Genomic DNA, 25544 nt, shown 5'->3' with positions numbered 1-25544 from the left:
TCCAACCCCCAAATTACTCCACTTCTCTTTCTTCTAGTGTTTACTTTCACCATTATAAACATTTGCTTTTTCTATCCTGTGAGACCTTTTGTAAACATGTTTCCAGTTTGTGCTGCAAAAATTGCCATTTTTTTTTAGGGTTTATGTCATATAATCCATGAAATTGATAGTCCAGAATTTATTGCCCATTCCTTTAGTGCGAGACATTAAGGTTATTTCCATTTTTCCCTCTCTATTATAAATAACAGGAGCAAGAACATCTTTGTATATAGAGCTTTTTATTTTTTTCCCCTGTCTGAATTATATCCTTGGAATAAATTCCCAGGAGTAGGATTAGTGGGTCAAAGGCTATGAACAGCTTTATGGCTCCTAATATTTATTGCTGACTTGTCCAAAAGGTCATTCTAATTTACAGCACCACCTGCAACACTCTAGAATAGCTGTCCCTCCCAGCCCATACACACAGATTTCGACACTAAATAGTTTGGGCCAAATTAAATAGATTGTAAAGGGTAACTCTTGGCTGTTCTTAACTACTAATTTCTTGAGCTGTTTTCTATGCTGGACCCTTCCTTTTTCTTAAGTGTGTTTCTTATGTTTTGCTTTTCATGTCAGAAGATTTTTTTTTTAATATTTCTTTTTTAAATATATTTATGTTATTTATTTATTCCCTTTTGTTGCCCTTGTTGTTTTATTGTTATAGTTATTATTGTTGTTGTCGTTGTTGCATAGGACAGAGAGAAATGGAGAGAGGGAGGGGAAGACAGAGAGGAGGAGAGAAAGATAGACACCTGCAGACCTGCTTCACCGCCTGTGAGGAGACTCCCCTGCAGGTGGGGAGCCGGGGTTCAAACCAGGATCCTTATGCCGGTCCTTGTGCTTTGCGCCACCTGCGCTTAGCCTGCTGCACTACAGCCCGACTCCCATGTCAGAAGATTTTTATATTTTGATGCCAGGTGAGATTTAAAATATTTGTTAGGGTAGGGAGTAGATAGCATAATGGTTATGCAAATAGTTCTCATGCCTGAGGCTCCAAAGTCCCAGGTGTAGTCCGCATTATCACCATAAGCTAGAGTTGAACAGTGCTCTGGTAAAAAAAAAAAAAAAAAGCAAAGCATATAAAATATTTGTTGATGAAAGTGTGTCAGTACATTCAGGACAGAGAGGACCACTGATAACCCCCCGTGATTCATCGCCCAGATTCAACAAATAGCAGGATTTGGCTACACATGCTCTACCTACCCCCTCCTTGCCCCTTCCCTCCTCTGTGTCATCATAGTGAATCCTAGATCCCCTGCATAGTTCCTTTATTCTTCTCCATGCCTCTCTAAAGCATACAGACTCTCCGATAGAGTCAGAATGCCACTGTCATACCTAATAAAATCAGTAACACATCGCTATCAGGGAATAATGAGTAGTAATCAAATATCCCAATATATCTTTTTGTTGATGCTTTGTTTCATTCACAGAAGGCCCATGACTTGGTTGTTCTATTGCTAAAGCATTTTTTAAATTCAATTAATTAATTAATTTTGAATAGGGACAGTAAAACTGAGAGGGGAGGGAGAGATAGAGAGGGAGAAAGAGCGACATCTGTAGCCCTGCTCCACCAATGCAGGTGGGGACTGGGGCTTGAACCCAGGTCCTTGTGCCTGGTTCTTCTTCTAGCGTTTGCCCTTCTTCCGTAGCCAGTCAACAGCGTCAGGTTGAGCCTGATGTAAAGTTTCGAGACCTCCTTTGAATCTGGAGAGGTGGCAGTCGTTGACTATGTGGGTCATAGTCTGTCTGGAGCCGCAGGGGCAGTTTGGGTCGTCTCTGGCTCCCCAGCGATGGAACATAGTGGCGCACCGGCCATGGCCTGTTCGATAGCGATTGAGGAGGGCCCAATCATAACGTGCTAGGTCAGAGCTGGGTTGACGCTTGCAGGGGTCTGTGATGAGGTGTTTGTTCTTTACCTCAGCTGACTGCCAGCTCTGTTTCCAAGAGTCTGGAACAGAGAAGTTCAGTGTAGGCGTAGGGGACCAGATTGGGTGACGAGACATCAAGCGTTGGACAGGGTGGGCGAAGATATCCGTGTATATTGGCAGGTCCGGTCGAGCGTAGACGTGGGAAATGAACTTAGATGATGCCGCATCCCGACGAATATCTGGCGGGGCGATGTTGCTAAGAACTGGCAGCCATGGAACCGGGGTGGAACGGATGGTTCCAGAAATTATCCTCATGGAGGAATATAATTTGGAATCGACCAAGTGGACATGAGGGCTGCGGAACCATACTGGGGCACAGTATTCTGCAGTGGAATAGCATAATGCCAGAGAGGATGATCGTAGTGTGGAAGCGCTCACGCCCATGAGGAGCTGGCCAGCTTGTGCCTGGTAATGTGTATGTTCAACCAAGTATGTCACCATTCAGTCCCATCTAAAGCCTTTTTCATCCTGACCGTGTTGCTGCTGTCTGTTGGCCTAGCTTCCGTTTCTCAGTTTTGAGTCTCTCCTAACCCCTGCACACCAGTGATCACAGGTGGTATGCTGACTCCTTTTGCATCACCGAGGGCGCACAGCATCTGCCTCTCTCCCTCTGGGTGGTGCTGAAGTGCATGGCTGCGGGGGAACAGCCCAGAGTACAGCTACAAAGTTCCTCTTGCCTGTCTCATCTGGACTAAGTCATTTCACTGGAATTGCCAAATGGTGATTTTTCTAATCCTGGCACTCCTTTCCCATCCCTTTTCCAACTGGATTCTCCTGCAAAAAAGACAAGTTTTCTTCTCATGACAGTTATACAAAGAAGACAGAAGACATGTGTTATTCTTTCTCTAAAATGCTGAGTTTTGAAGTCAGGGATTGATGCCATTGTCATTTCTAGTAGTTTCCAGTGAGCAAGTGGCTATTTTATTTTCCTTTATTATGTATTTAGCCTCCAGGGTCATTGTGGGGGCTCGGTGCCTGCACTATGAATTCACTGCTTCTGGCAGCCATTTTTCAATTTTATTGGATAGGACAGAGAGGAATTGAGAGGGGAGGGAGAGAGAGAGACAGAGAGACACCTGAAGACCTGCTTCACCACTTGTGAGTTGTGAGTGGACCCCCTTTGTAGGTGGGGAGCCAGAGGCTCAAACCGGGATCCTTGTGCTTCTTAACCCTGTGTGTTGCTACCGGACCACCTCTTTAATTTTATTAGTGAAGAATTATAAACTATTCAGGGGTTTAAACACACACACACACACACACACACACACACACACACACACACACGCACACACGCATACACACTCCAAGTGCTTTTCTCATTCTCATTATTTTTTCTGTTGCTTAAATTGTCCCATATTTAGCCCAAGGAAGACACATTCTGTCCTCTGGTTTCTGGCATCACAAAGTATCTTGGATTCACCTCATATATTTTTTGCTCCTTGAAATGGTCCATTCCTTTAATGTGTCTTGTGTTTTCTTCTTTCTGTGGAGAATGGCATTTGGAGAGCATGGGTTCATGATAGTGTGTGCTTATTGTTATAACACTGCTCCTATGTTTTCATAATGGTTAGAGTTAGGAAATGAACATTTCAAGGAAAAATAAATCTCATATTTAATAAAACTCATTTTCCCACTTTATTTTTCTTTTTTAGCTCCATACTTATATTTATTTCCTTTACACTTAAAAAAAAAACTTGGCTTCAAATGATTTTTAAGCATTTTTTTATTGTTGTCATTACTGTTGTATATGACAGAGAGAAATGGAGAGAGGAGAGGAAGACAGAGAGGGGGAGAGAAAGATAGACACCTGCAGACCTGCTTCACTGCCTGTGAAGTGACTCCCCTGTAAGTGGGGAGCTGGGGGCTTGAACTGGGATCCTTACACGGGTCCTTGCGTTTTGCACCATGTGCACTTAACCCACTGCTCTACCGCCCGACTCCTGGCTTTAAATATTATGATAGAATGTACATGTCAGACAGCTTCAGTGTGGCTACTGGCAGGTTCCTAGTAAAGGAAGATTGTGTGACAGTTCCGTTCGTTTCTAGAATACGTTTGACTAGAAGTATATAAGTGCCTTGCTCTCATAGCTGCTTTGATTCTCTTCACTGGATTGATAAAGAATAAGTTCTTTTATTTCAGCTTGTTTGCAAGTTTGAAGATTAATCTTCTTCTGTGTGGTCTGTTTTTATTTGTCTAATTTTTAATTTGGAAAAATGTGCTCTCAAAATTAAGTCTCCAAAAATCCTCTGTCCTGCTATTGAGAACCCTTTCTTGATAACTCAGGAATGCTTTAACTTTTCAGTGTTTCTTTTGGGAAATACATGGCGTTGTCAGAGAAGTCTCTCTCTGTCTCTCTTTTAACCAGTGCACTGTTCAGTTCTGGCTTATGGTGGCTTGGGACCTGGGAGTCTCAGGCACGAAAAACTGTTTGCACAACCATTATGCTGTCTCCCTTGCTCTTTTTTTAAAATTTTTTTTTCTTTTTTATTATCTTTATTTATTGGACAGAGATAGCCAGAGATTGAGACGGGTGGGAGAGATAGATAGAGAGAGAGAGAGAGAGAGAGAGACAGACACCTGCAGACCTGCTTCACTGCTCATGAAGCTCTCCCCATGCAGGTGGGGACCAGGGGCTCGAACCTGGGTCCTTGCACACTGGAATGTGTGCGCTTAACTAGGTGCACCACTTCCTGGCCCTTTTTTATTTAATTTAATTTACTTATTTTCCTTTTTGTTGTCCTTGTTGTCTTTTTACTGTTGTTGTAGTTATTGTTGTTATGAATGTTGTCGTTGTTAGATAGGACAGAGAGAAATGGAGAGAGAAGGGGAAGACAGAGAAGGTGAGAGAAAGACAGACACCTGCAGACCTGCTTCACCACCTGTGGAGTGACTCCCCTGAAGGTGGGGAGCCAGGGGCTTGAATCCGTATGCCGGTCGTTGCACTTTGCGCCATGTGCGCTTAACCTGCTGCACTACTGCCCGACTCCCTTCCTGACCCTTTTAAAATGTTTTTCTATGCAAAAATGTGTCATGAATTTTCCACCAACCTAGTATATGCATTTTGTACTAAGGAATTTTAAAAGTATCTTTGAAAAAGCTCAGAGTTAATATGTAATTTCATTGGAAAGTAAGTACATTCTTCAAAACCCCAATATAATTTATTTATTTATCTATTTATATACTGTATTGCCACTAGGGTTATCTGGCACTATGACTTCACAGCTCTTGGCGGCCATTTTTCTGTTTTGTTTTTTTTTAATTTTATTTTATTGGCTAGGACAGAGAGAAATTGAGAGGGGAGAGGGAGATAGAGAGGGAGAGAGAAAGAGAAATACCTGCAGACCTGCTTCACCATTCAAAAAGTGTCCCCTCTGCAGGTGGGGAGTGGGGACTCAAACCTCGGTCCTTGCCTACGGTAATAGGTGTGTTTAACTGGGCACACCAATGCCAGGCCCCAAATTCCAAGATATTTGATATATGGTGGTGTTTATAGTACTGTCCGAGAGACACAGCCTGGCACAGAATAACCTGGTTCCTGGTTTTAGGGAGCTTGCAGTTTGAGACTGACTCTCTTTTCATCTGTTTCTTTCCAGATTGAATCGTTGAAGAAAAAGGTGCAGCAGAAACAACTCTTAATATTGCAGCTTCTGGAAAAGATCTCTTTCTTAGAAGGAGAGGTAAGATGCTGCCTTTCTTTAAGTGGATGTCTTTACTACCATTATGTATGTTGCTGAGTCTGCCAGCATACACTTAGTTCAAAATACAGCTATTTCCGGGCCTTGTAAAATCGAGTGAGAGTTAAACGGCAGCTTTGAACTTCTGACTGTGAAGGCTAGTTCCTCCAGACATCTTGCTGCTCATCTCTGCTCTTTTGGCTCCTGTTTTTCATGTGCAGAAATTTTCTTAGCTTATTCTGATAAACTACTCACACTGGCTCATTCCCCACATTTGCATAGCCTTCAGAAATTGTGTAGTGTTGGGTGGGGGTAGATAGCATAATGGTTCTGCAAAGAGACTCTCATGCCTGAGGCTCCACTGAACTACCATAGCCAGAGTTGAGCAGTGCTCTGGCAAAAAAAAAAAAAAAAAAATTCTGTAGTCTTTTCACATACCCCTCACAGAATTTTCTCTGTAACATTAAGCAAAGCAAGGCATAGATTATTATCACTGTATTAGCTTTATTATTATTTTTTTTAAAAAAGAGACACAGAGAAGGCAGGTAGCTTTGCATGAGATCATCAGCTAAGTAAAAGCCGGGTGGAGATATGAACTCCAGTGTCCCTGTGAAAGAACTGACTTAATTTCTCTCTCATTGGGCAGAGACAGTTGAGAGGGGGGGAGGGAGACAGAGTGGGAGAGAGAAGGAGAGACCTGCAGACCTGCTGTACCACACATGAAGCTTCTGCTGTGTAGGTGGAGACTAGGGGGCTTGAACCCGGGTCCTTGCACGTGGTAACATGTGCGCTCAATCGGGTGCACCACTGCCTGCCCCTGATACTTAGTATTTATAACTTTCTGACTTTTTGAAAGTCATTTCGAGGATTTTGTGCGGGTTACAGAGAAAAAAAAATGGAATTGAAAGAATCATGAGAACTTAGCTATTAATAGAAGGAGAAGCCAAAATCTATTTGCTCTGAAAGCTCTTGATTAAGAATTTGGCTTTGAGCCTGCAGAAATCTCTCCTTGTCAGTTCTTATTTTCATTGCAGTCCTTCCCTGGGGGAAGATGGCTCAGGAGAGAATGATGAAGTAAGAAGGTAGGAAAAAAATGGCCCTGATTAAACACCTAGTGCATGCTGGCTCTGTTTAGTACTTTCTGTCCCCTAAGAGAGAAGATAGATCAGACTTACCCACACTCAACTTCTAGATCTGCTTCTTCTTAAAAAGATTTATTTATTTCATGAGAAAAGGAGAGAGAAAGACAGACAGACAAGGCAGAATCCCACTCCTGCTGATGTCATGCTGGGGATTGAACCTACGTCCTCACACCTGCAGTTATCTGTTGTGCCACCTCCCAGCTGACCCATCTGCTACTTAATTCACTGAGTGACCCTGGGGAGGTCCCTTATAATTGGAAAATGATAATAACCGTTTCTGTATGAGCCACCACAGAACAAGTGCCTGGCAAGTGTTGGGCTGTTGGGAAAGTCATGATGTATTTTTCTGGTTTTCTAACACAACAAAAGTGTCGTAACTTTTTCCGACAACTCAGTAGTATGTGAGGAAGTTTAGCTTCCCGGTGTCTGTCTTCTCTCTATTGAGGGGATGCACGATGCGTTCAGGTACATCTACTCTGCCTGAGAGATGAGGGATGAAGCTGAGGTTTAGGGCCCTTAAAGAAACTGCCCCAAGTGAGCTTCCAAGCCTAATGGTAGCAGATTCAAGGCCAAAAGTCTCAGCCTCCTGATAGAGAAGCAGAGAGAACCCCCCCCCCCATAGAGATAGACCCGTGTAATACTCAGTTCATGAAACCCATCTCCTCTGGTGGTTTGAGGTGCTCCGACCCTGAGAGGTGGCTGTTCACATCTTTTCTGGGGGAGGTGATCGATCCCAGGACACCGCAGTGCCAGAGAAGGGAAGTGGCAAGGAAGGGATGGAGGCCCGTGAAGGGGGCTCACCCAGGAAGTGTCAGGTTAAAGGCCAGGCTGGGCCTTTAACCCACTGGCTCCTGGGTGGGACCTGCCTCCGGAGCTGGGCCCTTCTGACCTGGCCTGAGCAGAGCCCACGGCACTGTGGTGGGCAGAGGAGGCCCCTGGTGGAACAAGAGGCAGGACCACAGCAGGAAGTAACAATGCCCATCCCTTCTGTGTGCACCCAACCTGTTAGGACACAGCACCTTAAATGGCTTTTGAAGAATGACTCTAACAAAGCGGTGATACTTAGCAAAATAAGTAAAGAGATGAAAGACAACTAGCAGATGGTTTCACTCATATGTGGAATCTGGAGATATGACTTACGTGAACTTGCCAAAAACAAACAAACAAGCACAAAGCCCAATCCAAACAAAACAGAAGCAAACAAACCATAAGACTTGTGAGAACTCTATGGGAGGTGGGAGCGTGGGGATATATGGAACTTTGGTGGTGGGTGTGTTGTGGAATTAGACCCTGCAATCTCACAATTCTGTAACGACTATTAATTACAAATAAAAACTGGGAGAAAATGACTATAACATGGGCTGGGCAGTGGCGGAACTGGTAGAGCCCACACTGCAGTGTGCTGGGTTCGAGTGCCCACCCCCCCACCAGCAGGGGAGAAGCTTCATGAGTAGCTGTCGGCGCTTCCATTTTCATCATGTTAATTTTAAATCTTTCTAATGCACACACACACAAAGCCCATGTTTTTCCTTTTTTATTCTCCCTCCAGGAGTATCACTGGGACTTGGTGCAGGCACTACGAATTCATGGCTCCTGGAGGCCGTATTTTCCTTTTTTTTTTTTCTTTTTATTGGAGAGGATAGAGAGAAACTGAAAGAGGAGGTGGAGATAGAGAAGGAGAAAGAGAGAAAGAGAGACACCTGCAGACCTGCTTCACCATTTGTGAAGCAACCCCCCCACCCCACCCCAGCAGGTGGGGAGCCTGGGGCTGGAGCCCAGGTCCTTGCACTTGTCCTTGTGCTTCGTACTGTGTGAGCTTAAACCAGTGCACCACCAACGGCTGGCCCCCTTTCTAATTTGCATTTGCTGTTCTCCTGAAGAAACAGTTCATCTCCCATTTCTATATGTAATATAGAAATGCTGGGATGCTCTTTGTCCTGTCACTTTAATTCCTTTCTGCAAGGCTGGGAAGCAGCTAGGCTTTGTTTTCCTCTATGGTCATACCTATCTTGGTTTTAAAACACTGTTTTTATTGTATTTTGTTCTGTTTTGTTTTACTTTCCTTTCCTTTATTTGTATGTGTTTGCTACTCAGCTCTGGTGTATGGGGTGGTGGGGATTGAACCTGGGACCATGTGTATTTAAGATTCTCCCTCCCTTTTTTTTTCTTCCTTCCTCTTTTTATTTTCCTCCCTTCCCCTCTCTTTCCTTCCCTCCCTCCTTCCTCTCTTTCTGTCTCTGTCTCTTTCCAAGCTGGGACTTTATGCATGCTTGATTTTGCTGCTCCCAACCACTTTTTAACTCAGATAGAAAGAGAGAGGGGAAACACCATAGCTCTGAAACTTCCTCCGGTGACGTAACACTTCCCTTGTGGTGCCGGGCTCACATCTGGGCTGCTCACATGATCAGAAACGAGCCTTATCTGATAAGCTGTCTCCCTGTCCGTTTCTCCCTTCTTTCCTCTTTTTTTTTTTGGCCTCCAGTCACTGACTTTCTGTGCCAGTAGTACAAACTCACTGCTTTTGGCATCCCTCCTTTTTTCTTTCCCTTTTCATTCACTAGGACAGAGAGAAATGGAGAGAGGAGGGGGAGATACAGAGGGGAAGAGAAAGACAGACACCTGCAGACCTGCTTCACTTGCACGTAAACTCTCATGTAGTACTGTGTATGCTTTACCAGGTGCGCCACCGCCCGCCCTCTCGTCCGTTCCTTTTATTAAAAAAATAAGTTCTGGGGGTCGGGTGGTGGCGCAGCGGGTTAAATGCACATGGCATGAAGCACAAGGACCGGCGTGAGGATCCCGATGTTTGAGCCCCCGGATCCCCACCTGCAGGGGGATCGATTCACAAGCAGTGAAAGAGGTCTGCAGGTGTCTATCTTTCTTTCCCCTTCTCTGTCTCCCCCTCCTCTTTCCATTTCTCTCTGTCCTATCCAACAACAATGACATCAGTAACAATAATAACCATAACAACGATAAAAAAGGCAACAAAGGGGAAAAAATAGCCTCCAGGAGCAGTGGATTTGTGGTGCATGCACCGAGCCCCGGCAGTAACTCTGGGAGTAAAAATAAAATAAGTCATTAGAAGCTGGGCAGTGGTGCATCTGGTTAGCATATATTTCAGCATGTGCAAGGGCCAGGGTTCAAACCCTCAATCCCCACCTGAAGAAGGGAAACTTCACAGGTGGTGAAGCAGTGCTGCAGTCCTCTCTCTCTCTCTCTCTCTCCCCCCCCATCCCCTTCCCCTCTGATTTCTGTCTCTAGCCAGTAAAATAAAATATAAGAAAACATAAAATACTTATTTTTTTTATTTATTGTCCTGTATAGTGTGCCATCATTTACTAAGACAAAGATACTAAGATCTCGATTGATGTCGTCATTGTTGTATAGGACAGAGAGAAATGGAGAGAGGAGGGAAAGACAAAAGGGGAGAGAAAGATAGACACCTGCAGACCTGCTTCACTGCCTGTGAAGCGACTCCCCTGCAGGTGGGGAGCCAGGGGCTCCAACTGGGATCCTTCCACCAGTCCTTGCGCTTTGCACCACCTGCACTTAACCCACTGTGCTACTGCCCGACTCCTTTTTTTTTTAATCCTTATAAAAATTATCACTGGCTCTTAAATTGTTATTTTCACTGAAATTTGAATTTACACAATCTAAATACAATGCTAATTAATTCCTGGTATAATTTTTGGTAAAATCTTTTGACTTAAGTGGTATTTAATAAATCTCTTTATTTTTTTAAATTAAAAAAAAAGATACTACTAAGATCTCTCAGAATGTGGTGGGGGGGTGGGATCAGGCAGTGGCACACCCAGTAGAGTGCCTGCACCACCTTGTGCAAGGATTTGCAGCATTTTGGGGAACGCTCAGGGTCAGAGTTTCCTTGGAGGGGTGGAAAGATAGCTCACCAGGTGTGGTGCCTGCGTTGCCATGCACGTTACCTGGGTTTGAGCCCAGACACCAAGTGGGAGGTGCCATAGGAGGCCTCAGTGCTATGATGTCATCCCCCCTTTAAAAAAATTAAGTTGACAGCAAGAAGACACAAGGCAGCACACTTGCTGGAGCTTGGGAAAGGGCCTCTTCTGCCTTCCTCTTTCCTTAGGAGGGGGAGGGTTCAAATGTTATTAGGGAAGAGGTGTGTGTGTGTGTGTGTGTGTGTGTGTGTGTGTGTGTGTGTGTGTGTGTGTGTGTGTGTATGATGGTTCAAATATTATTAGGGGAGAGGGGTGTGTGTGTGAATGATGGTTCAAATGTTATTATGGAAGAGGGGTGTGTGTGTGTGAATGATGGTTCAAATGTTATTAGGGAAGAGGTGTGTGTGTGTGTGTGTGTGTGTGTGTGTGTGTGTGTGTGTGTGTGTATGATGGTTCAAATGTTATTAGGGAAGAGGGGTGTGTGTGTGTGAATGATGGTTCAAATGTTATTAGGGAAGAGGTATGTGTGTGTGTGTGTGTGTGTGTGTGTGTGTGTGTGTGTGTGTGTGTGTGTGTGTGTGTGAATGATGGTTCAAATGTTATTAGGGAAGAGGTGTGTGTGTGTGTGTATGTGTGTGTGAATGATGGTTCAAATGTTATTAGGGAAGAGGGGTTTGTGTGTGCATGTGTGAGTGATGGTTCAAATGTTATTAGGAAAGAGGGGTAGGTGTGTGTGTGTGTGTGTGAATGATGGTTCAGATGTTATTAGGGAAGAGGTATGTGTGTGTGTGTGTGTGTGTGAAGGTTCAGATGTTATTAGGGAAGAGGGGTGTGTGTGCGCGTGTGTGAATGATGGTTCAAATGTTATTAGGGAATAGGGAAGAGGTATGTGTGTGTGTGTGTGTGTGTGTGTGTGTGTGTGTGTGTGTGTGTGTGTGTGTGTGTGTGAATGATGGTTCAGATGTTATTAGGGAAGAGGTGTGTGTGTGTGTGTGTGTGTGTGTGTGTGTGTGTGTGTGTGTGTGTGTGAAGGTTCAGATGTTATTAGGGAAGAGGTGTGTGTGAATGATGGTTCAAATGTTATTAGGGAAGAGGGGTTTGTGTGTGCATGTGTGAGTGATGGTTCAAATGTTATTAGGAAAGAGGGGTAGGTGTATGTGTGTGTGTGTGTGTGTGTGTGTGTGTGTGTGTGTGTGTGTGTGTGAGTGAATGATGGTTCAGATGTTATTAGGGAAGAGGTGTGTGTGTGTGTGTGTGTGTGTGTGTGTGTGTGTGTGTGTGTGAATGATGGTTCAAATGTTATTAGGGAAGAGGTGTGTGTGTGTGTGTGAATGATGGTTCAAATGTTATTAGGGAAGAGGGGTTTGTGTGTGTGTGCATGTGTGAATGATGGTTCAAATGTTATTAGGGAAGAGAGGTGTGTGTGTGTGTATGAATGATGGTTCAGATGTTATTAGGGAAGAGGGGTGTGTGTGTGTGTGTGTGTGTGTGTGTGTGTGTGTGTGTGTGTGTGTGTGTGTGTGTGTGAATGATGATGTACCCCTGGCAGTAAGCCAACACCATTCTCGCATCAACATGATAGATCTGGAGCCCACAGATCTGTCATGGCTTGTCAGCTGCCGGGAGGTCTGGACTGCTTTCTCTTCCTTGACACCTTGCCCCATTAATCAGAAGGGCCCACGGCCTCTTCTCACATCCTGCACAGCGTGAGCTCACACTGGAGATGCCACCTTGCGCCTTGCTCTCTCTCCCCTTCAGAGTGGCAGCTGCTGAACTGCTGAGCTTCAGGCCACAGTCTACTTTATGTTTCGGAACAAATGGGCTTCTGTGTCATTGAGGTTTTCAACTGTTGAGCATTATCCAAGGTCTTAGAATAGTCTTTCCGTGTTTAGCTCTAATTATGACGGAGAAAAATGCATTCCCTTCCTTCCTTCCTCCCTTCCTTCCTCCCTTCCTTTTTCCCTTCCTTCCTTCCTTCCTTCCTTCCTTCCTTCCTTCCTTCCTTCCTTCCTTCCTTCCTTCCCCTACAGGATTATCTCAGGGGCTCGGTGCCAGCATTACAAATCTACGGCTCCTGGCAGTCATTTTTTCCATTTTATTGGATAGGACAGAGAGAAACAGAGAGGAGGGGAAGAAAGAAAGGGAGAGAAAAAGAGAGACACCTGTATACCTGCTTCACTGCTTGTGAAGCAACCCCCACCCCTGCAGGAGGGGAGCTGGGGACTCAAACCGGGATCTTTGTGTAGGTCCTTGCACTTCATACTATATGCCCCACCACCCGGACCCTCATATTTTTTCTGATTAGGCAAATAGCAGCTTTTTGTAAAAGGATGTGTGCATTTATCTTCTCACTGGATGTGTCATCCTCATCTCCGGCACACTGTACTTTCTAGGTGCAGCTGGGGAGTCGATATGGTTAGATGCACAACTTCCTCCGGCATTACAGAAACACATCTGGAAAAATCCTTTATAAAACCCCAAATTCTCAACGAAAAGAAATAGTCACTGTGAACCTCTTTCTGGATTAAAAATGTCATTTATTTGAGAGAGAAAGAGAGAGACCGTCCAGAGCACTGTTCAACCTTGGCATAAGGTGATTTGGAGATTGAATCTGGAACCTTTGCACCTCTGGCATCAAAGTCCAGTGCCCTACCAGCTGTGTTGTTTCTTCTCAGCCCCTGCTTGTGTGTGTGTGTGTGTGTGTATGTGTGTGTATGTGTGTGTATGTGCGTGTGTGTATGTGTGTTTGCCTCTTAAGATTTCAGACACCACTAGCACCTCATCTATTTTCATTCCACTCAACTCACCTCTCTCCCCCCTACCCTTTCTCCTTTGTCTTTTATTTACCCCGTGGGGCAAATTTCTAATTCCTCAGCATCTAATCATCAACCCATGTAATGTTTGGCTCTGGAGTAAAAATAAATAAATAAGTAAATAAATATATAAATAACGATGTAGAATGCTAATTTTAATCCCAGGGAGCTTGTTCTACTTTATATGTTAGAGATTCTGGATTTTCCACACCTATGAAATCCTAATTGTGAAGTTATAGAGGTATTTCCCACTACATTAAATTAATAGACTCGCTCATTTTATAGTTTAATGAGGGAATATTAAAAGTGGAGTTATACCTTATTTATGATTGCAAAAGAAAAATAAAATGACAAATATCTGAATACTTGTCAGTAAGCGGCTCATTAAATAAATATTGTACATCCATACAATGGAATGTTATGAAAATAGTTTTCATGAAAATAGTTTTTTCATAAAAAGAAAACTAATAAATGTGGAAAGGAATTCCTAAGTTATTGGGTGGGGGAGAAAAGTTTGTAGCAGATTGTAGCATCGGTTAGAGCTGCTAGGTGATGCTGTGTGTGAGACTGGGTGCGTTGCTATGTCCGGTCCAGAGTGCTGTCTGTAAGGACTCAGCGTCCTTCTTTAATCCCAACTGTGCAGGAGGTGCCAGGGGGCGGTGGGCAGTGGGCAGTGGTACCTAGTAGAGCTCACAAGCTCTGATGCACAGGAACCTAGGGTCAAGCCCCTGGCCCCCATCTGCAGCAGGAGAGTGAAGCAGGTCTGCAGGTGTCTCTCTTTCTCTCTCCATATCTATCTCCCCCTCTCCTCTCTTGCTTTCTGTCCATCTCTATCAAATAGTAAATAAGTTAATAGTTGGGTTTCTTTTTTTGTAGTTATTATTATTGTTGTTGATGTCGTTGTTGTTGGATAGGACAGAGAGAAATGGAGAGAGGAGGGGAAGACGGGGGAGAGAAAGACACCTGCAGACCTGCTTCATCGCCTGTGAAGCGACTCCCCTGCAGGTGGGGTGGCGGGGGCTCGAACTGGGATCCTCATGCCGATCCTTGCGCTTTTGCACCACGTGCACTTAACCATCTGCATTACTGCCTGACCCCTGGGTTTTTTTGTTTGTTTGTTTTTTGCCTCCAGGGTTATCACTGGGACTACAAATCCACTGATCCTGAAGGCTATTTTTTCCTTTTGTTGCCCTTGTTGTTTATCGTTGTTGTTATTGTCATTGTTATTGGACAGAACAGAGAGAAATGGAGAGAGGAGGGGAAGACAGAAAGCGGTAGAGAAAGAGAGACACCTGCAGACCTGCTTCACCGCCTGTGAAGTGACCCCCCTGCAGGTGGGGAGCTGGGGGCTTGAACCAGAATCCTTTCGCTATTCCTTGTGTTTTGTGCCATGTGCACTTAACCCGCTGCGCCACCGCCCAGCCCCAAATTAACAGTTTTTAGAAGAGGGCGTGCAGTAGAGACTCAGTGATGGTTGCCCAGGGCATGAGGGAAAATCAGTAAAACACACCAGCAGTATCGTGCATATATGGAGGTGAGCTTATCTGCTTGACTCACAACTCATTCTCCATCTTCTCCAGAACAATGAACTACAGAGCCGCTTGGACTATCTAACAGAAACCCAGCCCAAGATGGAGGTGGAAACCAGAGAGATTGGAGTGGGCTGCGACCTCCTGCCCAGGTATGCAGGAACCCTTGGGCTTTCTGCCCCAGGTGCGCCTGTGACTTAAGAGAAGGCTTTACTGGGTTGTGATGTCAAGAAGCACCTGCCTCCTGTGGGTTGCATTCGTGCAGAGATGGTTTCCATGGGAACAGGAGCTTTATGGGAGCAGAGGGGGAGAGCTGAGAACTGGCCCCTCTCTCTCTTGCTTCTGTTATTGTTCCCTTCCTTCCTCCCTGCAGCCTTCCTCCCTTCCTCCTTTTAAAAAACATCTATTTTCAGTAAAGGTGTGAGGGGAATTGAGTCTTTTCCCAGAGTGCAGGCTGGAAGGGGAGACAGGTTTGTATGTAGACAGACACCCAGAACAGATGAGAGAGACTTTCTTTTAAAGATTTTATTTATTTATTAACGAGAAAGGTAGGGGGAGAGAACAAAAGAACCAGACATCACTCTGGTACATGTGCTGCCGGGACTTGAACTCAAGACCTCATGCTTGAGAGAGTCCAATACTTTATCCACTGTGCCACCTCCCGGACCAGGAGAGAGACTTTCAAGCGCTATAGCGACTAGAACAGGGAGAGTCCAAATCGTGAATAAAGCTCCCCTCTTCTGCAGCGTTGTAACAGAGTATTGCCAAGAGCTGGATCGGATTCTGAAATAAACGGTCCACATCCGTGGAGCTCACGTGCTGCCCTTGATAGCCACTCACTCAGTGGGACTCCTGAGCTGGAGGACAGGCCTGGTCCTTGTCAGCCTCCCCCACACTCTGGTCCCTGCCTGTGCATAGCTGTGTTTCCAGTCAGAGTAGAGCCTGTGGCCTGGCCACCTGCCACTGGTGACTGACCCACCACCACCACCTCCAGCTGTGTAGATGTGTAGTTGTGTAGTTGTGTTGATGTGTAGTTGTGTGGTTGTGTTGTGTGGTTGTGTTGTTGTATGGTTGTGTTGTGTCATTGTGTTGTAGTTATGTTGTTGTGTAGCTATATTGTGTAGTTGTGTTGTAGTCGTGTTGTATAGTTGTGTTGAGGTCGTGTTGTGTAGTTGTGTTGTGTAGTTGTGTCATTGTATTGTGTAATTGTGTTGTCGTGTTGTGTAGTTGTGTCATTGTGTGGTGTAGTTGTGTTGTATAGTAGTGTTGTTGTAGACATGTGTAGTTGTATTGTTGTAGTAGTGTTGTGTAGTTCTGTAGTTGTGTAGTTGGGTAGTTGTGTTGTATTGTGTAGCTGTGTAGTGTAGTTGTATAGATGTGTTGTATAGTAGTGTTGTGTAGTTGTGTTGTGTGTAGTAGTGTGTAGTTGTGCTGTTGTGTAGTAGCGTTGTGTTGTGTAGTTGTGGTGTTGTGTAGTTGTGTAGTTGGGTAGTTTTGTTGTTGTGTTGTGCTGTTGTGTAGTTGTGTTGTGCTGTTGTTGTATTGTGTAGTTGTGTTGTGTTGTGTAGTTGTGTTGTTGTGTAGTTGTGTAGTTGGGTAGTTTTGTTGTTGTGTTGTGCTGTTGTGTAGTTGTGTTGTGCTGTTGTTGTATTGTGTAGTTGTGTTGTGTTGTGTAGTTGTGTTGTTGTGTAGTTGTGTAGTTGGGTAGTTTTGTTGTTGTGTTGTGCTGTTGTGTAGTTGTGTAGTTGGGTAATTGTGTTGTGTAGTTGTGTTGTTGTGTAGTTGTGTTGTGTTGTGTAGTTGGGTAGTTTTTTTATTGTGTTGTGCTGTTGTGTAGTTGTGTTGTTGTGTTGTGTTGTGTTGTGTAGTTGTGTTGTTGTGTTGTGTAGTGTAGTTGTGTTGTTGTGTTGTGTTGTGTAGTTGTGTTGTTGTTTTGTGTTGTGTTGTGTAGTTGTGTAGTTGTGTAGTTGTGTAGTTGTGTTGTTGTGTTGTTGTGTAGTTGTGTTGTGTAGTTGGGTCGTTTTGTTGTTGTGTTGTGTAGTTGTGTTGTAGTTGTGTAGTGTTGTGTCATTGTGTTGTGTCGTTGTGTAGTTGTGTAGTTGTGTTGTTGTGTTGAGTTGTGTAGTTGTGTTGTTGTGTTGAGTTGTGTAGTTGTGTTGTGTAGTTGTGTTGTGTAGTTGTGTTGTGTAGCTGTGTAGTGTAGTTGTGTTGTGTTGTGTAGTTGTGTAGTTGTGTTGTGTAGTTGTGTTGTGTTCTTGTGTAGTTGTGTTCTTGTGTAGTTGTGTTGTTGGGTTGTATTGAGTTGTTGTGTAGTTGTATAGTGTAGTTGTGTTGTGTAGTTGTGTAGTTGTGTTGTGTAGTTGTGTTGTGTAGTTGTGTTGTGTAGCTTTGTAGTTGTGTTGTTGTGTTGTGTAGCTTTGTAGTTGTGTAGTTGTGTTGTGTTGTTGTGTTGTGTAGCTTTGTAGTTGTGTAGTTGTGTTGTGTTGTTGTGTAGTTGTGTAGTTGTGGGGACTTGAACCCAGGTCCTCATGATTGGTAGCACATGCCCTATCTGGATGTGTCTTTTTTGGCCTCTTATGTCCTTACTCTAGCCCAGGGCTCTGCGTTTGGTATGGTACATACCCCACAGGTGAACTATTTCCTGGCCCAGTGTTTTTAAAATAGCAAAGAGAAAAGGGATAAAATGAATAAACTGGCACAGGGTATGCTGCAGGGGTACAGAACCCATGATAAAACATGGCTGAAAAGAACAAGGAGCCTGTCTGAGAGCCCCAAGTATCCCTCTGCTCCACAAATATAATAATTTTGGCCATTGCCCTCCTTTAAAAAAAATTTTCCCCCAAGAACCAAGTGGCTTAGTTCATTCTAATTGCCCACATAATAAATCTTGTTTGACTAGGATAGGTCCAAAAAAACAAGGGAAAAAATGATGCCTGAAACCAATAAACTGTTTGTTTTCTAATTCCCACATTTTGGCTTAAGACAAGCTTTTCAATTTGCACGCCACAGGCTGGCCTGAAGCAAACTTTTATGACTAAGTTATGAAACCACAGAACAATTTCATAATGGAAGTGCTGACAGACCCTTAACTTATGGCCGAGGTGAGCTCTCCAGTCACTCTGCTGTCAGAAAGTGGCTTTCCTCAACACAGCTCTCATTTTCCTCCTGGTTCCACCTTCATATTTTAGCTCCCTGGGCCACTCAGCAGAGGAAATAAGAACCACAGAGCCACATCTCCACAAAAGACGGAGGAGTATTTCCCTTGCTTCCTCAGGCATTTATGAAGCACCTACTATGTGAAAGGAGCAGGGCAAATGAGGTTGGTTTGGAGCCCTACAACTTGCCAGAAAACTTGGGGCCCATAGTTCCCCACGTGTGCTCCTTGGAGCTGCCCTGCTCTGCTTGGTGCTGAGCTTCCCAGCTGGCCTTAGGGGCCAAGGGGCTTAGCATGAAGCCAGTCTGTGGGGACCCTCCTCCCTCCCCCCCAAAAAAAAACCAAAAACCTGAGAAATGAACCTCTAGAAGCTAAGTAACATTTCTTCATTGGCATAGAGAATTCCATAGTTAAAGACAAAACGGAACCCTTCCATCAAGTTTAATCCCTGTTTGTTTTACATTTATTCCTCTAATATATTTTATTTATTTATTTACTCTGGATTAGACAGTCCCCACCTGCATCACGAGTAGTGCAGCAATGCTACTGGTGTCTCTTTCTCCCTCTCAATCTCCCCCACCCCTTTCCGTCTTAATTTCCATCTATCAGAAAAAAAAGAAAGGAAGAAACAAGGAAAAACGGTCACTGGGAGCGGTGGAAAAACGGTCACTGGGAGCGGTGGATTCCCGAGTCCATGGAGGTAGAGAAACAATCAAACATGTTCTCAGCATGGTGGTCACACCACGGCTCAGTTCCTAATAAGCGCTTGCTGCCGTGACTATTAACTAAGTAAAAACTGCTGCTTTGGCACGTAAGCCACTGCTCTCTAGTGAAATCTGACTTAACAGAAAATATGGGTCTTAATTATGTCTTAAAAGCTTTTATCACTTGAAAGGTGCAGTTCAGGATGGACAAGATAGCTCACCTGGGGGGGTGCCTGCTGTGGCATGCCCTTGACCTCAGCTTGAGCTGGTCCCCACCATGGGGTGGGGGGGCTCTGGTGCTTTGTGCTTGCTCCCTTTTTCCCTGTTTCTCTTTCTACCTAAAAAAGAAACAAAATTGGTGCGGAGTGATGACTCATTCCCCAGCCACACACACACACACACACAAAAAAAAAGAAGTGTCATTTAATGCAGAGTATTCTCTCAGGGTCCTAAGTGCCTGGTGCTGAGTAAACACATATAAAGCCTGCGTTTTCATATTTCTGCTGTAGAAACGTGAAAACAAAATGGCTTTTACTTTTTCTGAGTTATTCTGATTTTGCTGACTCTGCTGTTATTTCCCCAGGGGGAACTGCCCCTTTATGGATTAATAAAAAAAAAAGTTAACAATAGTGTTAATCTGGTAAAGGGAATGGTTGGCCTTCATTTCTGGGCATGAAATTATTTGCTATTTCCTAGTGATCCAGTTGTTTGCTCGTGATCAACGAAATAAAACCGCTCAATTCGTTTGGGATATGAGAGCCCTGTTTTTTGTTTTTTTTTTTTAACTGAGAAGGTCTGCCTTTATAAATATTTTTGCATTTTATGGGCTTTTAGGATATTTTTTACTGGAGACCATTGCTGCGGATGGAATTTTCACTGTCGTTGGCACAAGCCACACTCTGGCTTCTGCCCCTGGCACCTCTCTAAACTGCCTGGTCAGGTCATAGGTCCCCTGAGTTGCCAGGTCTGTGGTTTCCTGTTGGTGGCAGGTGACACTGTAGCTCCCTTGGGGTCCTCTCATCCCTGGTTGCCTTGGTCATCTGTGTGTGTGCTTGACTTGAGATAGCTGGTTTTGAAACCCAGTACCAACGGTAGTTTCTTAGGGAGGCACTAGGGAGGGACCATCAGGTACCATCATTCTTCCTGGGGAGGAAGGAGAGGTCAGGCACCATTCATCTTTCTTTTCTTTTCTTTTCTTTTCTTTTCTTTTCTTTTCTTTTCTTTAATTTTTTTATATTTATTTATTTATTTCCTTTTTTGTTGCCCTTGTTGTTTTATTGTTGTAGTTATCATTGTTGTTATTGATGTCATTGTTGTTGGATAGGACAGAGAGAAATGGATAGAGGAGGGGAAGACAGAGGGGGAGAGAAAGATAAACACCTGCAGACCTGCTTCACTGCTTATCAAGCGACTCCCCTACAGGTGGGGAGCCGGGGGCTCGAACCAGGATACTTACACTGGTCCTTGCGTTTTGTGCCACCTGTGCTTAACCCGCTGTGCTATTGCCCGACTTCCATCATTCATCTTTCTGTAACACAAGGAAGATGGGAGAAAGCATCATCAGGAAGGACGAGAAATCCCAGTCCCAGACATCCAGCCCCATCTCCCACACAGGGAATTAAAATTTTAAAAATATTTATTTGATGGGACATAAAGAAACTGAGAGGGGAAGGAAGGATAGAGAGGGTTAAAGAGAGACACCTGCAGCACTGCTTCACTGCTCATGAAGGCTAAGGAACGGAGTCGTGAGTTTTCTCTGTGTCTTCGGGCAGACAGAAACTGTTTCAGTTTCACCCTTCCTGCAAGACATGAGAGCTAGCAGGCTTCCATGTGTGTGCAGGTGAAAGCAGTGAGAAAGTTCTGGCAGTGTGTCAGAAACCAGTGCCAGTCACTTTCATGCTGTGGATGTTGGGGGCAGGGGGCAGTGCCAGGGAGCTGAGATATTGATTCTCTTGGGGGAGAGACATGTGATGTTTAAAATCCCCACCCCCTAGTTTTTGATTGATCCCATTAAGAAACTGTGTGCCTACTTCATTTTAGTTGTAGAAATCTCTGTAGGAAGACAGGAAGTGTCCTTGGTGGGACAGTTTAGCACAGGTGAGCCCTTGTAGAAGCAGAAAAGTGAGTAGCACACACTGATCGAAAAAGCTCTGAATGCCCAAAGAAAATCATGATTGATTCTATCTCTACTGGCGTTGACTAAGGAAATTGTTGATGAGTGATGCTTGCTTGGTGTAGGTCTTGAAATATTGGCAGGGATTTATCAGGCCAGTCTGAAAAAGTACCCAAGGAAGAAGGAACAGCATGAGAAGGAGAATGGTGCAGAGAGGTACAATCAGTTTGAGGACTGTGTTCCTCTTACAAGGTCACACAGGGCACACAGCAGGAGCTGGCAGACGGCTTTTAGTCTGTGAAGAGGAGTTTGGACTTCATCCAAAAAGCCAGGAGGAGACTGGAGAGTGGCATGCTGCATGTTACCATGCATAAGAGCCTGGGTTCAGGCCCCCAGCCCCCACCTGCAGGAAGGAAGCTTCACGAGCGGTGAAGCAGGTCTGCAGGTGTCTCTCTTTCTCTTGCCCTCTCTTTCTCCCCACCTCTCTCAGTTTCCCTCTGTCCTATCAAACAAATAAAGAAATGTGAAAAAATGGTCTCCAAGAGTGGTGGACTTTGTAGTGCAGGCATCAAGCCCCAACAATAACCCTGGTGACAAAAAACAAACAACAACAAAACAGGGAGATGGTGTGGTTATTATGCAAAGGACTCTCACACCTGAAGCTCTAAAGTCCCATGCTTGGTCCTCAGCACCAACGTAAGCCAGAGCTGACCGTGGACTCAGAGAAGCCTTTTCCAATTCCAAATCAGGAGACTATTTGGTTTTCCAACATTCTCCCTCCTGAGCCCTGCTGCAGTCCTCCCTACGGTGTCTCCTTTCCAAGCCCTTCCCTACCCTTCTTTCTGGAACTCCTCTCTCCTCCCTGCCCTGCTAAGGAATGCCTTGGCATCCTTCCAACACTTCTTCTGTGGGTTTCCAGATGCCCTTCTCATGATGCCATCCATTCTGCACTCAGCTGGCTCCAGACATGTTCCTGTGTGCATTCTTCAGAGGTCTGGTGGGAAGGGAGGCTTTAAGAGGCCACAAGCCAGAGACCATTTGCAAAGCCTTGGACTCCTTCAACGGGCATAAGCAAGAGAGCATGGAGCAGGCAAAGGGGAGACTGTTAGGAGCCTGAGTCTAAAGCAGCAGCAACAGCAGAAAGAGACCCACAGCAGCCCTCAGAAGGCTAGAGCTGTGGCCTGTGCTGTGGAGTGCAGCCCACTGTGAGCTGAGGCTGGGGTGGGGGGATGTCTTCACCCTGATGTCCTAGTCTCTCCTCCCTGCTGCCATCTCCCAGCAGGTTGGAACCAACTAGAAGCTAGAGAGGGAGGGAATTCACTGATGTTGCCCCTGCAGGCCAGCTTTCCAGAGAGCTGAGGAAGGGGAGGAGGGTCCCCATAGGTGAAGGGAGGCCTCCCAGCCCAGCTCTTCCCATTTCTGTTGTGGCCTCCTCTGTCATCCTTTCCAGGACATGTAGCCTTCAAATAAACCCTGTACCTATTTCCCCCATCACACTGCAAACTCCTTGAGTGCAGACCCTACCTTTTCTCTTGAATTACTGATGCTGAAGGCAACCTTTCAAAGTTCTCTAAAAATCCTGGTGTGGGATGGTGGAAGGAGGCCTAAGTTGGAGGTGAGAGTGTTTTGTGGACACTTCTCAACTGTACTGTAAACCAGTAACCCCCCCCCATAAAGTGATAAAAAAATAAGATATACATTTGAGTACGTAAAAATTTAAAAAATATAAAAAATAAGTTGCCCAAAATAGGGAGGGGCCAAGGGATAGCTCACCCAGAAGGACTTGCACTTTTCCGTGTGTGTGACCTGTGTTCAACCCTGTTACAGGCACCATATGGCAGTGCCACAGGTCCAAGGGAAGCTCTGATACTGGGGTGTCTCCCTTTCTCTCCATGTCCAACTGAAGTAAAAAAGAGGGAAAAGATCAGTCTAGAAGTTGAGAGAGAAAAAGGTTGCCCCCAAATAATGTTCTCTGGTGTGATATCTGAGTGAAACAGGAAGCTGTATTCTCACAGTCTGGTCGGGAAGCATCGAGAAGCCATTTACCTCAGAAGAGGCCTGAGGACTGGGCGGGCTTCAGCCTCCTGACCTGCCTTTTCTCCTTCCGCAGCCAGCCGGGCAGGACTCGTGAGCTCACGCTGCCTTCCAGAAACTATGTGCCCTACACCCGCGTCCTGGAGTTGGCCTCCAAGAAGACATTGACCTAGGCTTGGGGAGATGAGTATTTTGCACAGAAGAACAAGCCCTGGATGCCCGTGGCTTGAGGTCTGCCAAAAAGTCCCTATGGCCTCCTTGGAGACAACAGTGTAGGCCAGGATGGACACAGCTGAGGTCAGAAGCCATTTCTAAACCATGAAGGAAAGTAAGGGCCCAGGAGGAGGCTTAGGGAGAGGTTTACAAGGTCAGGTTTCTGACACCTCCCCATCCCCACACACCTGGCTGCCTTGAAGTACTGGGCCAATGAGTGTCCCTTTTCTGTGTCCACCCGACACTCTGTGTCACACGTCCCTCTGACACTCTGACAGTTCCTTCTCTGTCCTGTTAGTGTTTGGTTGAGAGGCAAGAGGAGCTTCATCTGAAAGGTCCTGCTGTTCACGCCAGGGCGGCTTGTTACAGCATGAAGGTCTTGTTTACCTGTGCAAAAGTGTTAGCGGCAGAACCCCACAGGCACTGAGAATCCTGCCTGCAGAAGCTGGGTCGCCCAGGACACTTGAACCCGGGGGGGGGCGGGGTGTCAGGACCTCAGCCTGCAGGTAGGTGCTGCCTCCACCCGCTCCCCTCCACCCTGCTTCATTTCAACCTGCTAACCCCTAGGTTTCATTTGTGCCTTATGCCTTTACAGGCCTGTGGCAGTCACAGTATTTATGCAACCTGTGATTTTTTTTTTCTTTTCCTGCCTCACTTTCACCAAAAGAAATTGTATATGTTGCAGAGATTTAATCATTTCATGTCGTCAGTGTCCGTGGGTGTTTTTGTTCAGTGAAGGAGTAATTTGTTCGTGCATGCTCTGCTTCGGTGTTGTAACTGTACCACATGTTTAATAAAAGCCATATATTTTGTTCTAATTGATGTCTCCCGTGGTTTCATCGATAGCCAGGAAGGGGTAGAGGACAGAACAGAACTCTGGAGTGAGTATCGAAATCAGGGCACAGTGACCTTCTAATCAGTAATGTCCAGAGAACTATTTTTATTTATGTATGTATTTATTTATTTATTTATTGCCACCTGGGATATTGTTGGGGCTCCGTTCTAGCACTGTGAATCCACCATTTATCGGCCATTCCCCTCCCCCCACACCATTTTATTTGATAGGGCAGAGAGAAACTGAAGTGATGAGGAGGTGGTAGAGAGGGAGAGAGAAAGACAGACACCTGCAGACCTGTTTAACTGCTCATGAAGCGTTGCCCCTGCAGGTAGAGACCAGAACCCTGGTCCTTGTGCATGGTGATGTGTGTGTGCTCAACCAGGTACACCACCCCCTTAGAGAAGCATTTAAGATAACCAGAAGATAGGGGGGTTGGTTTGTGAGAGAAAATGTGTATCTACTTGGCAGGTCTGAATTCGATCTAGTTAGCTTGCCTTCTGGAAAAAGTAAGGTATATTCATGGCTATAAGATACAAGAAAATAAAATCACTTTTTACAAAAATAAATAAATAACACCCTCCTGTACACCCTACCTCCCTACTCTACCCCACTTAAAAAACAAGATGGTGTAGAAAGGAAAAATTATATGTCCAAGCCACACTTCTATTTCAAGGATGACTGTGAGACCTTGGACCTCTCCACCAAGCTCCACTTCTTCTTCTAGCGTTTGCCCTTCTTCCGTAGCCAGTCAACAGCGTCAGGTTGAGCCTGATGTCAAGTTTCGAGACCTCCTTTGAATCTGGAGAGGTGGCAGTCGTTGACTATGTGGGTCATAGTCTGTCTGGAGCCGCAGGGGCAGTTTGGGTCGTCTCTGGCTCCCCAGCGATGGAACATAGCGGCGCACTGGCCATGGCCTCTTCGATAGCGATTGAGGAGGGCCCAATCATAACGTGCTAGGTCAGAGCTGGGTTGACGCTTGCAGGGGTCTGTGATGAGGTGTTTGTTCTTTACCTCAGCTGACTGCCAACTCTGTTTCCAAGAGTCTGGAACAGAGAAGTTCAGTGTAGGCGTAGGGGACCAGATTGAATGACGAGACGTCAAGCTCCACTGAATATCTGCTTCCTCCTCGAAGAACTTGCCGTAATGCCACCTACTGGACGACAGACTGAGATGCCAAGGAGGCCACTCACCCAGAGGCCCTACGGGGCCTGGGCACAGAGGGGGTCAGTGCTGTCATCCTGTGAGGTTGTTCCTTTGTTTCCTGCAGTCTGAACTGGTTAGGAGCTTTCCAAGTGGGCTACCACACTGCTGCCACTGAACTCACCTCACCGGCAGGAGTCTGGCCCAAGCACGGTCAAGGAGGGCAGGTCCCTGCTCAATCCCGTGAGCCTGTGGAAACTGTTGCTCTGTTCAAAGCACTGTGACTCAGGCCAGCGAAATAGCTCGCT

At 45.4% G+C, this 25544-nt stretch overlaps 1 protein-coding gene across 1 annotated transcript in view; it reads left to right on the top strand.

The window, feature by feature from the left end:
- The window catches only part of MYZAP (myocardial zonula adherens protein), a 117629-nt gene extending 93553 nt beyond the window's left edge, over positions 1-24076 (top strand). The window contains exons 11-13 of the mRNA XM_007533686.3: positions 5562-5645; positions 15092-15192; positions 23122-24076. Coding sequence (XP_007533748.1) covers positions 5562-5645; positions 15092-15192; positions 23122-23218 — 282 coding nt within the window. The 3' untranslated portion in view covers positions 23219-24076. The remainder of the gene's footprint in view (positions 1-5561; positions 5646-15091; positions 15193-23121) is intronic.
- The last annotated feature ends 1468 nt before the right edge of the window (positions 24077-25544 follow it).

The sequence above is a fragment of the Erinaceus europaeus genome, chromosome 16 (assembly GCF_950295315.1).
Source record: "Erinaceus europaeus chromosome 16, mEriEur2.1, whole genome shotgun sequence".
NCBI lineage: Eukaryota > Metazoa > Chordata > Mammalia > Eulipotyphla > Erinaceidae > Erinaceus > Erinaceus europaeus.
Note: the sequence above shows the minus strand (reverse complement) of the source record. Positions and strands in the feature narration are given on the sequence as shown.